Source organism: Dermacentor albipictus, chromosome 1 (assembly GCF_038994185.2).
Source record: "Dermacentor albipictus isolate Rhodes 1998 colony chromosome 1, USDA_Dalb.pri_finalv2, whole genome shotgun sequence".
In the NCBI taxonomy this organism is placed as follows: Eukaryota; Metazoa; Arthropoda; class Arachnida; order Ixodida; family Ixodidae; genus Dermacentor; species Dermacentor albipictus.
In genome coordinates, this window is record NC_091821.1 from 40,106,216 (window position 1) to 40,123,880 (window position 17,665).

The 17,665-nt window shown below is 48.3% G+C and overlaps 1 protein-coding gene across 3 annotated transcripts in view; it reads right to left on the minus strand.

Moving 5' to 3' along the window:
• Positions 1–425: 425 nt before the first annotated feature.
• LOC139061116 (sushi, von Willebrand factor type A, EGF and pentraxin domain-containing protein 1-like) overlaps positions 426–17,665 on the minus strand; it is a 297,555-nt gene continuing 280,315 nt past the window's right edge. For all 3 annotated transcript variants that reach the window (XM_070540689.1, XM_070540681.1, XM_070540673.1), the window contains 2 exons: positions 7,097–7,300; positions 426–814 (listed from right to left, as the gene is read on the minus strand). In XM_070540689.1, coding sequence (XP_070396790.1) covers positions 564–814; positions 7,097–7,300 — 455 coding nt within the window. In that variant the 3' untranslated portion in view covers positions 426–563. The remainder of the gene's footprint in view (positions 815–7,096; positions 7,301–17,665) is intronic.

Genomic DNA, 17,665 nt, shown 5'->3' on the forward strand with positions numbered 1-17,665 from the left:
AGAAGTCCGGGAATTCTGAAAAAGAAATGTACTACACACCCTAAATGTAAATTAACGTTCTACGGGTGAACTTTCCTGTCATTCCTCTTGCACTAACCCTCATGTATAAGTTATAAACCTCACCTTTTGGACATCTAGTTCTCTAGAAATCCAGGTTTACGAATAAATCTGTTTGTGGCATGAAAAATTCGCAAAATACTTAATTCTCGAAGTATCTCGTTTTGAAACTCGGTGCCGAAACTCTCTTCAGTGTTGTCCAGTGTCAGGAGGAAAGCTGCCAGTTTTTACGTGTATAATAAAATATTCAATATAATCGCCCCCCACACACCAGTGGGTGAAACATTTCTGTAAGCATGAGCGCTTTGCGACTCTGTATGGCATCAACATATGCCATAACTCGGTATCAACAACAACATATTTCCCCATTCAATGAAGACAGAACTTGTTTTTATTTTATTTTAATCAAGCCTAACTCACGCTTGCTCATTTCTTCGTAGCAAGATCTCTTGTTACTAATGAATATTTAATGACGTAATCTGTACATATAATTCCGGGCCGAAATATCATCCGCTTCGTCTACGTTTCTTCTCTGCTTGATTTTTGGGCTCGCGCTTCTCCTCTACAGGAACACATATTGGCACCGCAGGCTCGGACCAGCCGTGGCCAAGGCAAATAATTCTCTCGACGTGGGGCTGCAGCTGAGTCCCACTGGCGCAGGAGAGCGTGATGCTGTCGCCGAGCTCGTAAGCGTCTTTGCGTCCCATCACTGTTGGTCCCTTGGGTCCGGTGTCAAAGTCGACGCATGCGTCGATGCCTGCATATGATGAATTGTGGTGTGATTAACACCAGGGAGCAATTAGGGATGAGACAACTCTTGCACTACAGTCGATATGCAAATATTATGCCAAATTATGCAAATAGTGCAAAAAAAGATTTAACCAGAAATTTAAGCAGCCAAGAACCGCAGAAAATATAATTAGTTACTAGTAAATGTATTTAGTTAACAACTTAATTGGTGAATTTTTGTTAATAAGTCGATTATGCATCTTAATTTTTGTGCAAGTACTGTCCGCCTCTCTGAGCAGACGAGCTCGTGAACTGTACCCATAGATCTTTGCTGCCACAGGTAACTTTGAAACAATTTTGAAAGAGTTTCACTGAAACACCCTCCATGTATAAATACACTCTTCAAACGGTTGCACCCTTTCGTGTTTATATTTGTCCCACAACAATAATCGTCATTTGCCTTGCTTGCGTTTCCTTTCTTGAAAGCTCGGCGCTCGCTACTTTCCTATCGAGAATGCTGTGTCACACTGATAACGTGCAAGCCGTTCGTGACTGAGAAGTGCCGAGCTCGCAACTTTCAGTTTCGAGTGGAGCGCTTGTCTCCTCTCTCTGTCGTCGCCAGTTAAAGAAAGAGGAAAAATAAACATTCAACGTGAACAACTCTCTACAGCGTTTAAATTTGTCATTCAGTCTGCGGCAGGTAGCAGAGAGTGTTATTTGGCGAGCAGGAAGGAGCGGGCATGGTAGCAGTGAAACATCGGTAAACTTGGGAAGATCGCCTGTCTACACAATTCCGTATCCTTGCACACGATGAAGCTGGATGATGAAACGGGAAATGCTTTGTAGGGTCATGAATCTCTTGAAAAACACGGATTTAATATCTTGAGGAATGTGGAAATCCTTGTCTCTGGCTCACGTTTCCGGGAAGCTAGTCCAGCTAGAGAGAGAGAGAGAGAGAGAATGATAAATGAAAGGTAGGGAGGTTAACCAGGACTGAGCCCGGTTGGCTACCCTACACTGGGGACAGGGAAAGGGGACTGAAAAATTAAAAGAAGACAAAGTCCACTGGAGATATCAGTCGGTCACTCAGTCCGGATCACAGACGCTGACTCAATCCGGTCGCTTTCAAATATCGCAGCAGCGCTTTTGTGGCCTTTCGTAGCTGCGATATGCGAGGCCATGGTCCTAAGATCTTGTTCAAGGTGAACGGCTTTCCATCTAGCTGATTGAGAGCTGTGCAACAGTCTTGCCTTTCATTTTCAAAAGATGGGCAGTAGCACAGTAGGTGTTCTATGGTTTCCTCGACACCGCAGGCATTGCACTCGGTGCTATCAGCCATTCCACTCAGAAATGCATAAGCATTGGTGAATGCGACCCCCAAACGTAAGCGGCACAGCACTGTTTCCTCATTTCGTGGAAGACCTGGTAACAGCCGCAGTTGCATAGAGGAATCGAGGGAATGCAAGCGATGTTGAGTGAATTCTGGTCTGTGCCACTTCTCCAATGTCGAAGAGTGCGCTAGCTTGCCTAAGTGTTGGGCTGCGTCAGTCCGCGATAAAGGTATTGAAATAAGGGTTGCACCTACGTGTGCTTTTCTAGCAGCTTCGTCAGCGAGGTCGTTGCTGGAGATACCGCAATGACCAGGCAGCCACTGAAACAAGACGTCGTGTCCTTTCGCGATCATGTGATAGTGCATTTCTCGTATCTCTGACACGAGTTGTTCCCACGACCCGCGACGAAGAGATGCCAGAAGACACTGTAAGGCCGCCTTCGAATCGCAGAATATAGCCCGCCGATTAGCCGGTTGGTTATTAATATAATCAACGGCACCTTGGAGGGCAGCAATCTCCGAACCGGTTGATGTTGTAAAGTGAGAAATCTTGTATTGGTTGCTTAGTGATCGTGATGGTATAACCACTGCGCTGGTGGAGCTGGTCTGAGTGGAAGAGCCATCCGTATATATGTGGACTCGATCAAAGTAGAAAGTGTGCAAACAATCCAGAGCTGCTTGCTTCAAGGCCAAGGTAGGCAGGTCGGTCTTCTTTCTTATCCCTGGAACCGTAAGACGCACTTGAGGTTGTTTTAAACACCACAAAGCTGAGGTTGAACGTGCGGAGGATGTGAAACCCGATGGTAAGGAGGCACGATGGATGCTGATCCTTGTTGGAGAAGAACGCCTGTGGTCGTGGTTCTGGCAGGCACGCAAGAGAGCTTGACTGCATCCGTGAAACATGTCGAACATGGGCTCTAAGCGTTTCGGTGCTAATGTAAGTCGTGATCGGATGGTCTTGAGCCATTAAAATGGTTCCAGCTGTTGAGGCGCTGCGCGGAAGGCCTAGGCAAAGATGTAGTGCCTGCGCCTGCACGCTCTGAAGTTCTCGAAGATTTGACTTGCATGTTTTAGCAAGCACGGGGGAGCTATAGCGTAGGAATCCGATGAACAGTGCTCGATATAACTGTAGCATGGAGCCCACTGACGATCCCCATGTTTTGCCGGCGATGAACTTGAAGACGTGAACAATAGATGTGAGCTTCTTCTTTAAGTGGGCAACATGAGGGCTCCAAGTGAGGTACTGATCTACAATGACGCCCAAAAACTGGTGATTTCTCTTGTAGGAGATAGGCTGACCATTGATGCATACTGGACAAGGAGTCATCGCTTTTCGCGTAAAAGCGACTAACGCACATTTTTCTGTTGAGATGGTAAGGCCTTGTGTGTGAAGGTAGTCAGATGCCTGTGTTGCTGCTTTCTGTAGCCGTGCGCGAACCTGCTGGCGAGTGACCGCTGATGTCTATATGCAGATGTCGTCGGCGTAGATTGAAACACTCACTGTTTCTGGTAGGGATTCGGCCAGCCCAAGAAGCGCGAGGTTGAAAAGAATAGGGCTTACAACACCGCCTCGGGCAACGCCTCGGCATGTGTAGTGGTCGGTAGTCGGACCATCTTCCGTACGTGCGAACAAGAACCTTTGTGTCAAGTAGTAACTGACCCATCGATATACTCGCCCTCCTAGTTCAATTGTCAAAAGTGCGTCTAGAATGGTTTGATGGGAAACGGTGTCGTAGGCGCCTTTCACGTCAAGAAAGAGTGCTACTGATAATCGCTTCCGAGATTTTTGTTGTTCCACAGATGATACTAGATCAATGACACTGTCAATCGATGAACGACCGCGTCTAAATCCCGCCATAGAGTCAGGGTAATTATTTTTGTGGTGTTCAAGGTACCATTCCAGACGCATGAGGATCATACGTTCCATGAGCTTCCCGACGCAGCTGACAAGAGCTATAGGCCGATAGGATGCCAGTTCGAGCGGTGACTTTCCTGCTTTTAGAAGCGGTACCAGGCGGCTGCGTTTCCATTCCTTTGGGACGACACCATCTTGCCATGAACTATTAAAAAGGCTGAGGAGTTCTCTTCGTGCTTCTCTGATTAGGTGGCGCAAAGCAGTATATGTTATGCCATCGGGCCCTGGTGAAGACGAACACCTGCATAGCGCCATAGCAGCTTGTAACTCTTCCATAAAGAATGGAGCGTTCATACTTGCATCTCGTGGGCCGGGGATGTTGCCTAGAGCCATGTCAGGGACTAAAACAGTGCCGCCGGCGACGTTTGCACAAAATTCCTCTGCGACGTCTTCTCACGGCGGTTTTGAACGAGAGCAAGGGCGTTGAATGGGTGTCGTTGCTGAGGACTTGAGCAAAGACCCCGTAGGGTCCAGCTATAGGAGTGTCTATCGACTTCAAGGGTCCAAGAAAACGCGAAGAATGCAAACTTTGTACTAATGCACAAAAAGGGAAATGTTCAGTAATGGAAAAATTATAGGCTCATTAGCTTACTCCTGGTATTATATAAAGTATTCAGCAAGATGATTTCCAATAAAATGAGGGCAACACTGGACTTTAGTCAACCAAGGGAACAGGCTGGCTTCAGGAAGGGATGCTCTACAATGGATCACATCCATGTCGTTAATCAGGTAATCGAGAAATCCGCAGAGAATAATGAGCCTCTCTATATTGTTTTCATAGATTACGAAAAGGCATCTGATTCAGTAGAGATACCAGCAGTCATAGATGCATTACGTAATCGAGGAGTACAGGCCGCTTACGTAAATACCATGGAAAATATCTACAGAGATTTCACAGCTACCTTAATTCTCCACTAGAAAAGTAGGAAGATGCCTATTAAAAAAAAGGGGGTCAGACGAGGAGACACAATCTCTCCAATGCTATTCATTGCGTTCTTGGATGAAACATTCAAGCTGTTAAACTGGGAATGCTTAGGTGTAAAGATCAACGGTAATATTTCAGCAACCTTCGATTTGCAGATCACATTGTCCTGTTCAGCAACAGTGGAGGCGAGTTACAACACATGATTCAGGACCTTAACAGAGACAGTGTAAGAGTGGGGTTGAATAATATGCAGAAGACAAAGATAATGATGATTAGCCGGCCAAGGGAACAAGAGTTCAGGATCGCCAGTCAGCCTCTATAGTCTGTGAAGGAGTACGTTTACCTAGGTCAATTACTAACAGGGAACCCTGACCATGAGAAGGAAATTCACAGAGAGTAAACATGGGTTGGAGTGCATAGACATTGTCAGCTCCTGACTGGGAGCTTAACATTATCATTGAAAAGAATGATGGGTGTACAATCAGTGCAATTTACCGGTGCTGACATATGGGGCAGAAACTTCGAGACTGACAAAGATGCTTGAGAACAAGCTAAGAACCGCGCAATGAGCGATGGGCAAAGAATGCTAGGCATAACGTCAAGAGACAGAAAGAGAGCGGTTTGGATCAGCGAGCAAACGGGTATAGCCGATATTCTAATCGACATGAAAAGAAAAAAATGGAGCTGGCCAGGTCCTGTTATGCGTAGGTTAGATAACCAGTGGACCATTAGGGTTACGGAATGGGTGTTGACAGAAGGAAAGCGCAGTCGAGGACGGCAGAAGACTGGATGGGACGATGAAGCTAGGAAATTCACTGACGCTAGTTGGAACCGGTTGGCGCAGGACAGGGGTAATTGGAAATCGCAGGGAGAGGCCTTCGTCCTGCAGGGGGCATAAAATAGACTGATGATGATGAGTAATAGGAGTATATGGAATGTCATTATATAGAAGGTGCTTTCTTTAGCTTCACGAAAATTTTAATAGTTGCCTGTAGCACGTAGCACAATTGTAACCTTTGATCAATATTACTCGATGAGGCAGCCATTATTTCTACGAAAAACTGTAATACTTAATTGAATAATTGACACAATTATGCTATTTAAGTTCTTGAGTAATTATTTGGTGGCACGTATTCCGCCCTACGAATTGTATATGGCGAGCATACAAGGCAAATCGACTTAGAACGCACTCTCAGGATGGCATGAGTTTCGAAATATGCGCCGTAAAACTTGCGGTAAAAAGTGCACTGTTGCTCAACATACTTTGAAAAGAAAGCACTGTTTTATGCGTTTACGCACAAGAGTAGCTGAAACGCCAATGCACTTGGTCGAACACTTTGAAAATTAATATATCGAAACTGGCGTAGTGCCGATAAATCTTTCCAAGCGGATATGCCTTGCGAACTCACTGGCTATAATTTGTAAATTGAAATATGCGCCGTAAAGTGAGTACCTAAAAATTAACTAAATAATTGTAATAATGTCAATTAATTAGCGATTTTCATTTCTTGTAGAAGCAGTGGCCCCCTTATCGAATAATTTAGTTCGAGGGTTACGATTTCGCCGTCTGCCAGGGGCAATTTTTAGAAATTTGGTGCAGCTAAAAGGAGGAACATTTCATAGTAAAACAGTTTCTTGGGCGAGTTGGTTCATAAGTGAGAAATAATATAGCAGCGCGAAAGAAACGTGAAAAAAAAAGAAGGAAAGAAGGCCCTGCGTACTTGTTGCTTTCGTGCTTCTGTTTTCCTGCCCTGTATAGCTTTGGGAAGGCGTGATAATGTCTTGCGGGCATGTCATACAGCCTGAATATATCACATGGTGTTGTAGCCCCCCCCCCCCCCCCCCCAAAAAAAAAACGCAGTGAAAAGAAAATACTAACATAAAACAGGTGCTACTCGTGCCACGTATACACGTAGGGCATGTCTACTGGTAGCGACAGGGACAGAGCACTTGGCTTTTAGCGGACACCCGAGTGCAATAAGCTCTCTCTCTCAGTGTTGTGAAAAGTTAAGCGCTTCATTTTACTTGGGAATGACAAACAAGGTTATTTATGTGACGCACGTAACTGTGCTGTTACCCGTTGATCTGCGCCAAGAGCTGTATATTTACAGTCTGCACAAAAATTGGTAAAATTACTCACATTTCATTTGCGGTGGAATGAACCAGGAGCCATTCCGGAGGCAAGTTACCGCACTGCTGTTTCCAACCAAGGTGGACCCATCGCCATCGCAAAAAGCCCAAAACGTGCTGTTCGATGGTACCATGGACGCACCATCGTTGGTCACAATGGCCAGACGAGGGGGCGCGAGCGTGTAAAAGTGTTCCACTTGGCACCCGTTTGGCGCTGTACCGCGAAAAAAAGAAACGGAGAGAAGCAACCTAGGTAAAGCAGTTGTTCTACATACCTATGCTACGTAATTTAGTGGAGCAGCCAATTACGGATTAACATGGCATTTGCCTGTCGTCCGTGTGTTGGTAGAAAATCCTGATTAGCTTGCAGGCGTTGCGTGATTTAGGTTCAGCTGAGTGGTGAATGACACAAACGGCTAGCTTCAACGTGTTCACTGCCGAATTGATAATGTATCCAAATATGTGTAAGGGAAACTGGTCTAAGTGGTATTGCGACTTGAATGTTAACCGAACTATCCTTCGTTTAGGAAACGATAAAGATAACGTTTTGAACAAGAGCCACTGAGCTTTCGTGTAGCTCGGCTGTGCGTGGCCAGTGCCTTCTGATAACACAAGGGCTCTGCGCTGTGTCCGTAACATCAGACATCTTTTCTAAGCCGGGCAAGAAGACGCGTTTGAGCCTTCATGCGTTTGAGCCTGCGTCAATCCCACGTGTGTGAGATTGACCGTCGCACCACAGAGCTGCCTCATTTCAAGTCGCACTGATTGGCTTTGAGGCGTTTGCGTTGTCATAAAATATGGCAAGCAACCCAAACGACGACAAACGGACCGGGCGCGTAAGTGGATAGCGTTATTTGATCTACGACTTATTGCGAAATTTATCAGGTGTCTTTAGAGGAAGGTCACAAAGCAAAACAATATAAAAGGACAAAGGAATTAGTGCTTTTGTTTCATAGCTTGTCACATAACATAATGTGGCAATGAAGTTATCAAAATAGCAAAACTACACATGCGGTTAGACTAAGATATTACATCGAGTATAAACAACACCATCAGTATGAATACTTCCATAGAAAAACACTACACCTATAGCAGGCATAACTGCAATGAAACAACCAGCATATGAACCACTATTAGAGTAAAAGAAAAACAAAAGGTGCACTCACGCTTCAGTACTCTGAATCACGTAAATTATATTCAAATAACGAAAACAATTTGTCTGATGACAGCGTGTTGATTACACGAGAAGGTATGTCATTGCCACATTACAAACTCACAAATTATTACATGCAAAAAATAAAAATCACTGCGGAAACGGTATTCCTTTGCTAAGTGCGCGTCCTTGCAGCGTGTGGACATGAACTCATCATCGCATGTGTTGATAGCAGCGCCTGTCGGGCAACTACAAGGACGGTACGCGGAGTGTGTGCCCTACACAACGGAAAGCCAACCGTCACTAAAGTATTTCATCGTCAACTTGGTTTTCCCCGTTTGTTTCTGTGTCTCTACACATCCGCTAACCCATGTTTCCTACTAGAAGGCCAGAGATAGGAACCTTAGGCGGACGTCTTCGCATTTCTGATCATTAAAGTTCTCTCTCTTGAAGCACGTCCGTTTCACCAGCTTAAGTGATAGCTTCGGAATTCATGATGTTTAACTTCTAATGAAACAAATGATGGAGTAATTAAATCAATTTATAAAGTGATTTCAGACATCCCAATGACTGGAGGTTTGGTGACTGTGCGAGTTGGCAACTCGGAAACATGTGACAATATTTTTGAAGAACTTCGTCAGTTCTGCATAAACCTAACCTATTCGAAAACATCTACTAGGCAAGACCCTAGACTATGCCGTGGAATATTCATCACCGCTGTCAACACTCTCAACCAGGCACTTGCTTCACGGTTGACGGTGCTTTGTCAGAACAACCTCTCCGCAATTCCTCTCATGAAACCTTCTCTCTATATACAGGGTGTCCCAGCTAATTTTAGCCCGAGTTTACAATATGTCGATGCACTCTAAGACGACGCGACCAAATGCATGTTGCTGACTATGGTATGAAGTAAGCCACACTGTTTTTTTATTCTGCTTAATTGCCTAATTAGTCAAGATTAATAAACCAACTTCTGAAGCAACGAAGTTAGGCAAAAAATCCCGATTATAGAGTTGTAGAGCGCTTTGCAAAACGACCGATTAGACAGTTTCTAAATTTCTATCTATTAGGCCATTAGTGTTTTTCCGCTTACTGCAGATACCCGCGAAATAATTTTAAAAAATGCCATGTGACATGTCCCCTTGCGCGCCGTGATTCGAACGTCACCAACCGTGGTTGCTTAGTGGCTAGGGTGAGGGGCTGCTAAGCATGAGGTCACGGGATTCAATCCCGGCCACGGTGGCCGCAATTCGATGGGGGCGCAAACACCCCGTGTACTTACATTTAGCTGCACGTTAAAGAACCCCAGGTGGTCCATATTTCCGGAGTCCCCCACTACGGCGTGCCTCATAATCAGGAAGTCGTTTTGGCACATTCTTTTTTATTGCAGCATTCCCAAACGCCCCGCGTACAAACGAACATAGCATTTAGTGCGGCCGCCTGTTTATCGCTATCACGAACCGCCGTGAGGGAAGCAGATCAGTGGCGTAAATCGCACAGCCAGTGCCTGCGTCACTTCCCTGTCGCATCTTAAGCGGCAGGACACCCGGCTAGATGCTATGTTAATTGGTGCGCGAAATGTTTGGGAGCGCTGCAATCACGACGCGCAAGCGGGCATGTCACGTGGCATTATTTCTATTTCGCTGGCATCTGCAATAAGCTGAAAAACCTAATAGAAAGTTGGAAACTGTTTGATCGGACGTTTTGCAAATCGCTCTACAGCTTTCCAATTTGAATGTTTTGCCTGACTTCGTGGCTTCAGAAGTTGGTTAATTAGTGTTGACTAATTACGCAATTAAGTAGAATAAAAAAAAGTGTGACTTACTCCATAAATAATCAGCAACATGCATTTGGTCGCGTCGCCTTGCGTCAGTAACATGCATCGGCATGTTTTTAAACTCTGGCTAACGTTAGCTGGGACACGTACCCTGCACTGTAAAATAGTTTACACCCTAAAAAGTGAAAAAGGGTGTAAATGCGTCTATAACTCACACCCTTCGGGTGTTATCTATATAACGGACACTCTAAGGGTGTGAGTTAAGACATATTTACACCCTTTTTCACTTTTTAGGGTGTAAATTATTTTACAGTGTGTATACAGTCGATAGAAGCGACGAATAGTCGGGAAAGCGCGTGGCGTCATGGACAATGCGCGCAGGCTTTGTGTTATGCATGAGGCCTTGCGTCCACCCTTGTAAATTCTGCTGACGCATTGGAACGCAAAACCACTCGCCGGCCCTGCTGCGCCAGTGTATGTTTTGAAGCCGGCTCTTGAGCATCGGAAAAAACGTAGCCGTTTTAAGCAGTACTTTGTAAAACATCTTTTGCACTTAAACTACATGGAGGAAGCAGGATATTCAGACCCCCCTGGCGATTAGGTGAGCTCGAGATCGGGAGCGAAAACGCCAAGTCATGCCCCACAGCTAACGCTTAGGCATTGGCGTTGAACACCCCTAACCATCGCGTGGTGATTTTTTTTAGAGCTCCGTTGCATGTAGCCGCGATAATCGAGGGGCCACCGCAAGCGAAGAAAGAGAAGGAGGAGTAATCAGCGACGCCGGCACCACTCTCCCGTGTAACGCCGGCGTGGCGTCAGCACCGCTCGGACCGCTGGGAGAGGCCGGCGCAATCGTCCTCCCCCGGTTACCTACCTTCACTCCGCTGGCTCAGCCCCGCAAGTTGGTCAGCCAGTTACGCATGTTGGTTCTTTATTCTATGGTTACACAACGGCATCTTCGGATGGTCGCTAAGACGGCTAATATCCCCGAATCCGAGCGCTGCGATTCCGGTGGTGGTCGGAATCCAAGTAGGAGATCTCGCACCAACGTAACAGCCGACCGGTTTTCGGAGCAGTGAGCGGGAAAGAATTAAAGCTGAAGTGAACGTTCGGCAACGCTGCAAGCGCCGCGCGCGCGAGCTGCGTTGAGATGTGAAACACGGAGCCAATGGAAGAGTATACGTTGAGAATAATGGGGAGGTTTAGAATAGAGGCCCAAAACTTAGTGTTCCCCAACGCAGACGACGTTTTCCAGTCAGATGTGGGCGCTCGAGCAAGCCTGAGGGACCGATCAGAGCACGCGATTGTCCGAGCGCCTCGAGTGCCGCGGAATTACGCACAGCAGACGCAGCTACGCGCAACTGTAGCGCGTATGGCGCAACGTTATAGCTTGGGCTGGAGTGCATGCTGGCGCTCGAGTGCTCTAGTCAGGCTGTGCTACATGATGCGGCTTTGTCCTGCAAGAATAGTAGTCAAATCCAGATTGAGCATTTTCAAGCGCTATCAGCAGCTCAATAGGAAGCTATGACTGACTGCCAAGGTGTCTAGCCAGGAGCTGGTGGCGTCCCTCGTAGATGCTAACCGCCACTCCTCGCGAGGCGGAGCAGGTGTAGCGTACGTGCCGTCTGTGCTTAGATTTCGCGTGGTTCGAGGCTAGTTAAGTGTTAAGAACTAATGGAAACTAGTGATATCCGGTGGCTACGACATCGATGAACACTGTGGCCAAAGTTTCGTTTCTACGTGGGCGGACCCGGTCGAGCGTGAGCAGACGATAGTGGGCTTCTTTCGTAAGTGTGTAATTCTGTTCGGAATGAGAAATGTCCATTTTCGGTTACATGAGTCTGTGTAGTTAACTGCGTCAATAATATTGTTACGTAGGAAGACACAGACGAAAAGCTATATACAAGTATATTTACAAGGAAATACGCCGCGCTTGGCCAAGAGGCAACAGCCCGCGCTAGCTTCTAATCGTTGTCGTCGTCTTCACCCTGTTCGCCTCTTTGTCATCGCAAATACTGTTCCGTAGCAGTACCCCCGGCGGCAAAAGCACCGTCCCGGAGCGACTAAACGCCGGACTCGGAAGCAGTGTAGTAGTCCTTGAGCATACTGACGTGCACATCATCACTAGATGCCAGAGTAGAGGACGAGGTGGAACGCACAGGAGCAATTTCGTACGTCCTAAGCGTCACCTGGCGTATCACGCGGTAGGGCCCTGTGTAGCGCGACATGAGCTTCTCTGAAAGTCCGACGTGACAAGAGGGCGACCACAGGAGCACGAGCGCACCAGGCGAAAACTGTACGTCACGGTGGTGGGCATTGTACTGACGCTGCTGAGTGGTTTGCGAGGGCGTCAGTCGAGTACGGGAAAGCTGGCGTGCATGGTCGGCGAGGGCGATGGCGTCGCGCGCATACTCGCTTGTTGAGATCGCAGCAGGAGGAAGTGCCGTGTCAAGGGGCAATGTGGGTTCGCGACCGTACAGTAGATAAAATGGAGAAAATCCGGCGGTGTCATGCCGGGAAGAATTACATGCAAATGTGACGCAAGGAAGGGCAATGTCCCAGTTGTGGTGGTCCTTGGAAACGTACTTGGACAGCATATCGGTAAGAGTACGGTTTTACCGCTCTGTCAGGCCATTGGTTTGAGGATGGTATGAAGTAGTCAGTTTGTGTTGAATGGAGCAGGAACGCACAATGTCGGCGAAAACATTCGAGGAAGTTACGACCACGGTCAGTAAGCAGCTGTCGCGGGGCGCCATCAAGCAAGATAATGTCACAGAAGAGAAAGTCCGCGACGTCAGTGGCGCAACTGGTAGGGAGAGCCCGCGTGATAGCATATCGGGTGGCTTAATTAGTTGCGACGGCTACCCATTTGTTCCCAGAGGATGACGTGGGAAAGGGACCGAGGAGGTCTAATCCAACACGAAAGAACAGTTCCACAGGGACGGTGATCGGCTGGAGATGACCGGCAGGTAGCACCTGAAGTGTTTTCCGACGCTGGCAGGGATCACAGGCAGCAACATAGCAGGCCAATAGAAGCGGCGGCGGACGCGGTCGTACGTGCGGGTTACCCCAAGTTGTTCTGCAAAGGGTGCGTCATGCATCTCAAAGAGCACAGTTTGTCGTAGATGTTTTGGCACGACAAGAAGAAGATCAGATCCGTCAGGGAGGAAGATCCTTCGGCAAAGAATGCCGCCCTGGAGGATATATAGGCGAACGGATGCGTCGGTAAGTGTAGAGCGCAGACGCTCGATGAGTGCTCGCAGCGATAGGTCTCGGTACTGCTCATCGGTGATGTTAGCGAAGGCAGACACAAAGAAAATGCCGTTGGCGGTACTACTGTCGGCATCATCAGGCTCGCCTACCGTGTAGCGGGACAGGCAGTCAGCGTCCTGTGTAGTCGGCTACATTTGTAGGTGACAGAGTACGAATAACATTGGAGGCGTAAGGCCCAGCGACCAAGTCTTCCTGTAGGATTTTCAGTGAGCATAACCAGCAAAGCGCGTGATGGTCTGTGACAACGGAAAAGGGTCGGCCATATAAGTATGGGCGGAACTTCGCAACCGCCCGAACTAGGGCCAGACACTCATGCTCAGTGATAGAATAGTTGCTCTCCGCGGGCGAGAGGAGCCTGCTGGTGTAAGCGATAACACGGTCGTGGCTGCGCTGGCATTGTGCCAGTACTGCGCCAATTCCGTGACCGCTGGCATCAGTACGAAATACGGTAGGCGCAGAAGGATCGAAATGGGTGAGAAAGGGAGGCGTTGTGAGAAGGTTGATTAGAAGCGAGAATGGAGAGGCCTCGTTATCACCCCACTGGAAAGGGGCGTCTTTCTTCAAAAGCTCGGTTATTGGTCGTTCTATGGCCGCGAAATTTTTCACGAAACGGCGGAAGTACGGAGAAAGGCCGATGGAGCTGCGCACATCCTTGACACACGTTGGAACAGGGAAGCGCGTAACAGCATGGATCTTGCCTGGGTCCGGTTGCACTCCATTCGCGTCAACGAGATGTCCAAGGACGGTAATCTGGCGACGACCGAATTGGCACTTCGACGCGTTGAGTTGCAGACCGGTTCGACGAAAAACGTCCATGACTGCTGAGAGGCGCTCGAGGTGCGTAGCAAACGTTGGGGAGAATACTATAACGTCGTCCAAGTAGCACAGGCACGTGGACCATTTGAAACCGTGAATAAGGGAGTACATCATGCATTAAAAAGTGGCAGGAGCGTTACATAGACCGAACGGCATCAATTTTGAATGGATAAACACCATCGGGTGTTGCAAAAATAAAAGCAGTCTTCTTGCGGTCGAGATCGTCCACTGCAATCTGCCAGTAGCCGGAGCGAAGGTCAATGGAGGAGAAATAGCGAGCACCGTCGAGGCCGTCAAGGGCTTCATCAATCCGAGGTAGCGGATACACGTCCTTTTTGGTAACCCTGTCAAGGTGCCGATAATCCACGCAAAAGCACCATGAGGCATCCTTCTGTGTTACCAGTACAACAGGTGACGCCCATGGACTTCATGACGGTTCAATAATGTCCTTGGCAAGCCTTTTGCGAACTTCGGCGTGAATAACTTGACACTCAGCCGGTGACACTCGATACGGGCGGCGATGAATAGGAGGGGCATCGCCGGTATTAATTCGATGTTTAGCAGCTGTAGTTTGGGCGAAAGGAGGATCGTTAAAGTAAAAAAATATTGTGGTAGGAAAACAGAACGCGGTAGAGCTCTCGAGCGTGCTCGGACGGCATGTCGGGCGCAATCATTTTCTGTAAGACGGCGATGGTACAAGTTGGCGACTGCGATGGCAGATGAGGATCGGCTGAATTGTCGTCTACTGCAATAGACGCTACTGAGTGATCCTCGAATGAGCAAAGTTGGGCCAGAGACATCCCGCGTGGCAGCACATGTGTCGTCAAGCCAAAATTGACCACTGGCAGGCAGACGCAATTCGCCGTAATAGATAAAATTGTATGAGGTACTGTGATCCCGTGTGTAAGTAGGACGTTTTGCATAGGAGCCGCAATGTAGTGACCATCGGGGACTGGTGGGGATGACACTAAGTCAACGTAAGTCAGTGCCGAAGGTGGCAAGTGAACGAAGTCGACTGAATTGACGCGACTGGGGTGCGGTTCAGCGGGATCCAGAACAGGCAGGTCAAGGCGGAGAGTACTGGCGGAACAATCTATGAGAGCAGAATGTGCGGAGAGGAAGTCTAAGCCGAGGATGATGTCGCAGGGACAGTGGGAGATGACTGTGAGTAGCACGATAGTGGAGCGATCGGGGAAGGAGACGCGGGCGGCACACATACCAATTACGGGGGCTATTCCGCCGTCGGCGACACGGACAACAGCCGTCGTGGCGGGCGTTATTATTTTCTTGAACTGGTTACGAAGGTCAGCGCTCATTACCGACAAATGCGCCCCAGTGTCCATAAAGAGCAGATACAGAAACATCGTCGACTTGCACGTCAAGAAGGTTCAGATGAGTGGGCAACGTCAGTGGAGGATTTGGCAGCGTAGGGAGCAATGCAGCGTCACCTCGAGGCGCTGCATCGTCTAGTTTTCCGGCTGGGAGCGGCGTCCGAAGGGAGTCGACGAACAGGAGCGACGGGGCTGGGGGGAGCGTGATTGTCGTCGTTGGGGCGAAGGCGAACGAGAATAGGGGCGGTTCGGCGCAGGAGAATCGGTGGCGGCATTATCGGAGTGGGCGGCATAGGGACGAAAAGGGCCACCTGGGGGGGCGAGAGTAGGCAGCATAAGTAGATCGGTTCGGGGAACTCCAGTGACTGCGACAGTGCCGAGAAATGTGCTCGATTCGATGGCAGTGAAAACAAATGGGCTTGTCGTCAGCAGTTCGCCATTCATACGGGTTGCGGAAACGTGGTGAGTAAGAAGATGCGGGACGGGGCGGAATCGAAGAAGCCGGGTGGGTGTCAGGGCGATGGGCCGAGCAGATGGTGTGAAAACCCATGTTTGCGAACTCCTGCCGGACAACTGCCTGGATCAGGGAAACCGTGACTGCAGGTGCGTTGGTGGGGCTGGAGTCGAAGGCAGCCCGATAGCTCGCCTCGATCTCACGTCGGACGATCCTGGTAATATCGCCAGTGTTGTTGGGACGAGGAGCGTCGGCACAGGAAGATGTCGCTGGGGTGTTGGGCAGACGGGCAAACTGCAGGTCGACATGTCGGCTTTTAGCGAGTTCCAGGCGGCGGCACTCTTTTATAACTGCATCCACCGTCGCCACGTTGCTGAAACTCAGCAAGTTCAAGGCGTCATCAGCAAAGCCTTTGAGGATGTGGGAAACCTTGTCGGACTCAGTCATGTGTGTGTCAACTTTGCGGCACAGAGCCAAGATGTCCTGAATGTACGTAATGCCTTCTGCGCGGCAAGTTGGTGACCATAGGGGTTGCCGAACAAGTCTCGGAGTTTTTGCTTAAGCGAATCCCAACTGGTGAGCTCATCTTCGTGCGTCCGAAACCAAACTCGAGGTGTTCCACCGTGGTAAAAGACTACGTTGGCGAACATGATAGTACGGTCCCACCGGTTATTACGGCTGACGTACGTGTTCGTACAGGCTGATCCAGTCCTCGACGTCTTCCCCATCTTTGCCCCAGAATACGCTAGGATCACGGGGAGCGGGGAGAGTGATGTAGGTCGTCGAAGTGAAAGCAGGTGTCGGAGCCGGCGGAGTCGAATTGTCGTTGCCAGGAGCCACTGGACGGTACGTCGAGCTTCGCAGCTCGACGTACCGTTTACTGCGAAGCTACGTGACGAGGTACAGGGAACGTCCACGTCCACCAGATATGTTACGTAGGAAGACAGAGACGAAAAGCTATATACAAGTATATTTACAAGGAAATACGCCGCACTTGGCCAAGAGGCAACAACCCGCGCTAGCTTCTAATCGTCGTCGTCGTCTTCACCCCGCTCACCTCTTTGTCATCGCAAATACTGTTCCGTAGCAATATATTCAAGGCATCGCCCTGTAGTCTGCGCCATTCGTATAACACGGAGCACTTGAATACAGATTTTATTGCCATAAGCCGCAATTAATAAACACAATTCTAAGTTCGCCTACAAATCATAACAATATTCCATTATTTCGCACCAAATTTAGGTTTAGTGTTGCAGTAATTAAGTGTTTATTTTAAATAATAGGCAGAAACGAAAAGTATTAGTACTGTTGACAGCGCTGTAACTCTCTAGGCATACATTTTTTCACACATGAACGGCTGTCATCTGTGTAAGTGGGGAGGGTGCGGAAGAAGGGCCATAGTATTGAAATAGAGGACAGAATAGGACGAAGGCAGCTATTTCTCTATTGTATAATCTGGTAAAAAGAATAAGTAAATAAAATAAAAGCTACTATATGTCAATATGAAAAGCCATAGATAGCTTGTGCTGTCACTTCTGCGAAAGTGCTTGTCAGCCCCGTAAGCTTTGTTTGACGTACAGTAAAACAGCGACAAAAAATTGAGAGTTCATTAATTATTTTTAACGCTCCTAATTAGGCCAGAAAAGTTAGGATTTCGCCACACACTATACTCATTATGCTTCCCATCACCTGCCATGGTTACTCAGTGGCTATGGTGTTGGGCTCCTGAGCACGAGGTCGCGGGATTGAATCCCGGCCATGGCGGCCGCATTTAG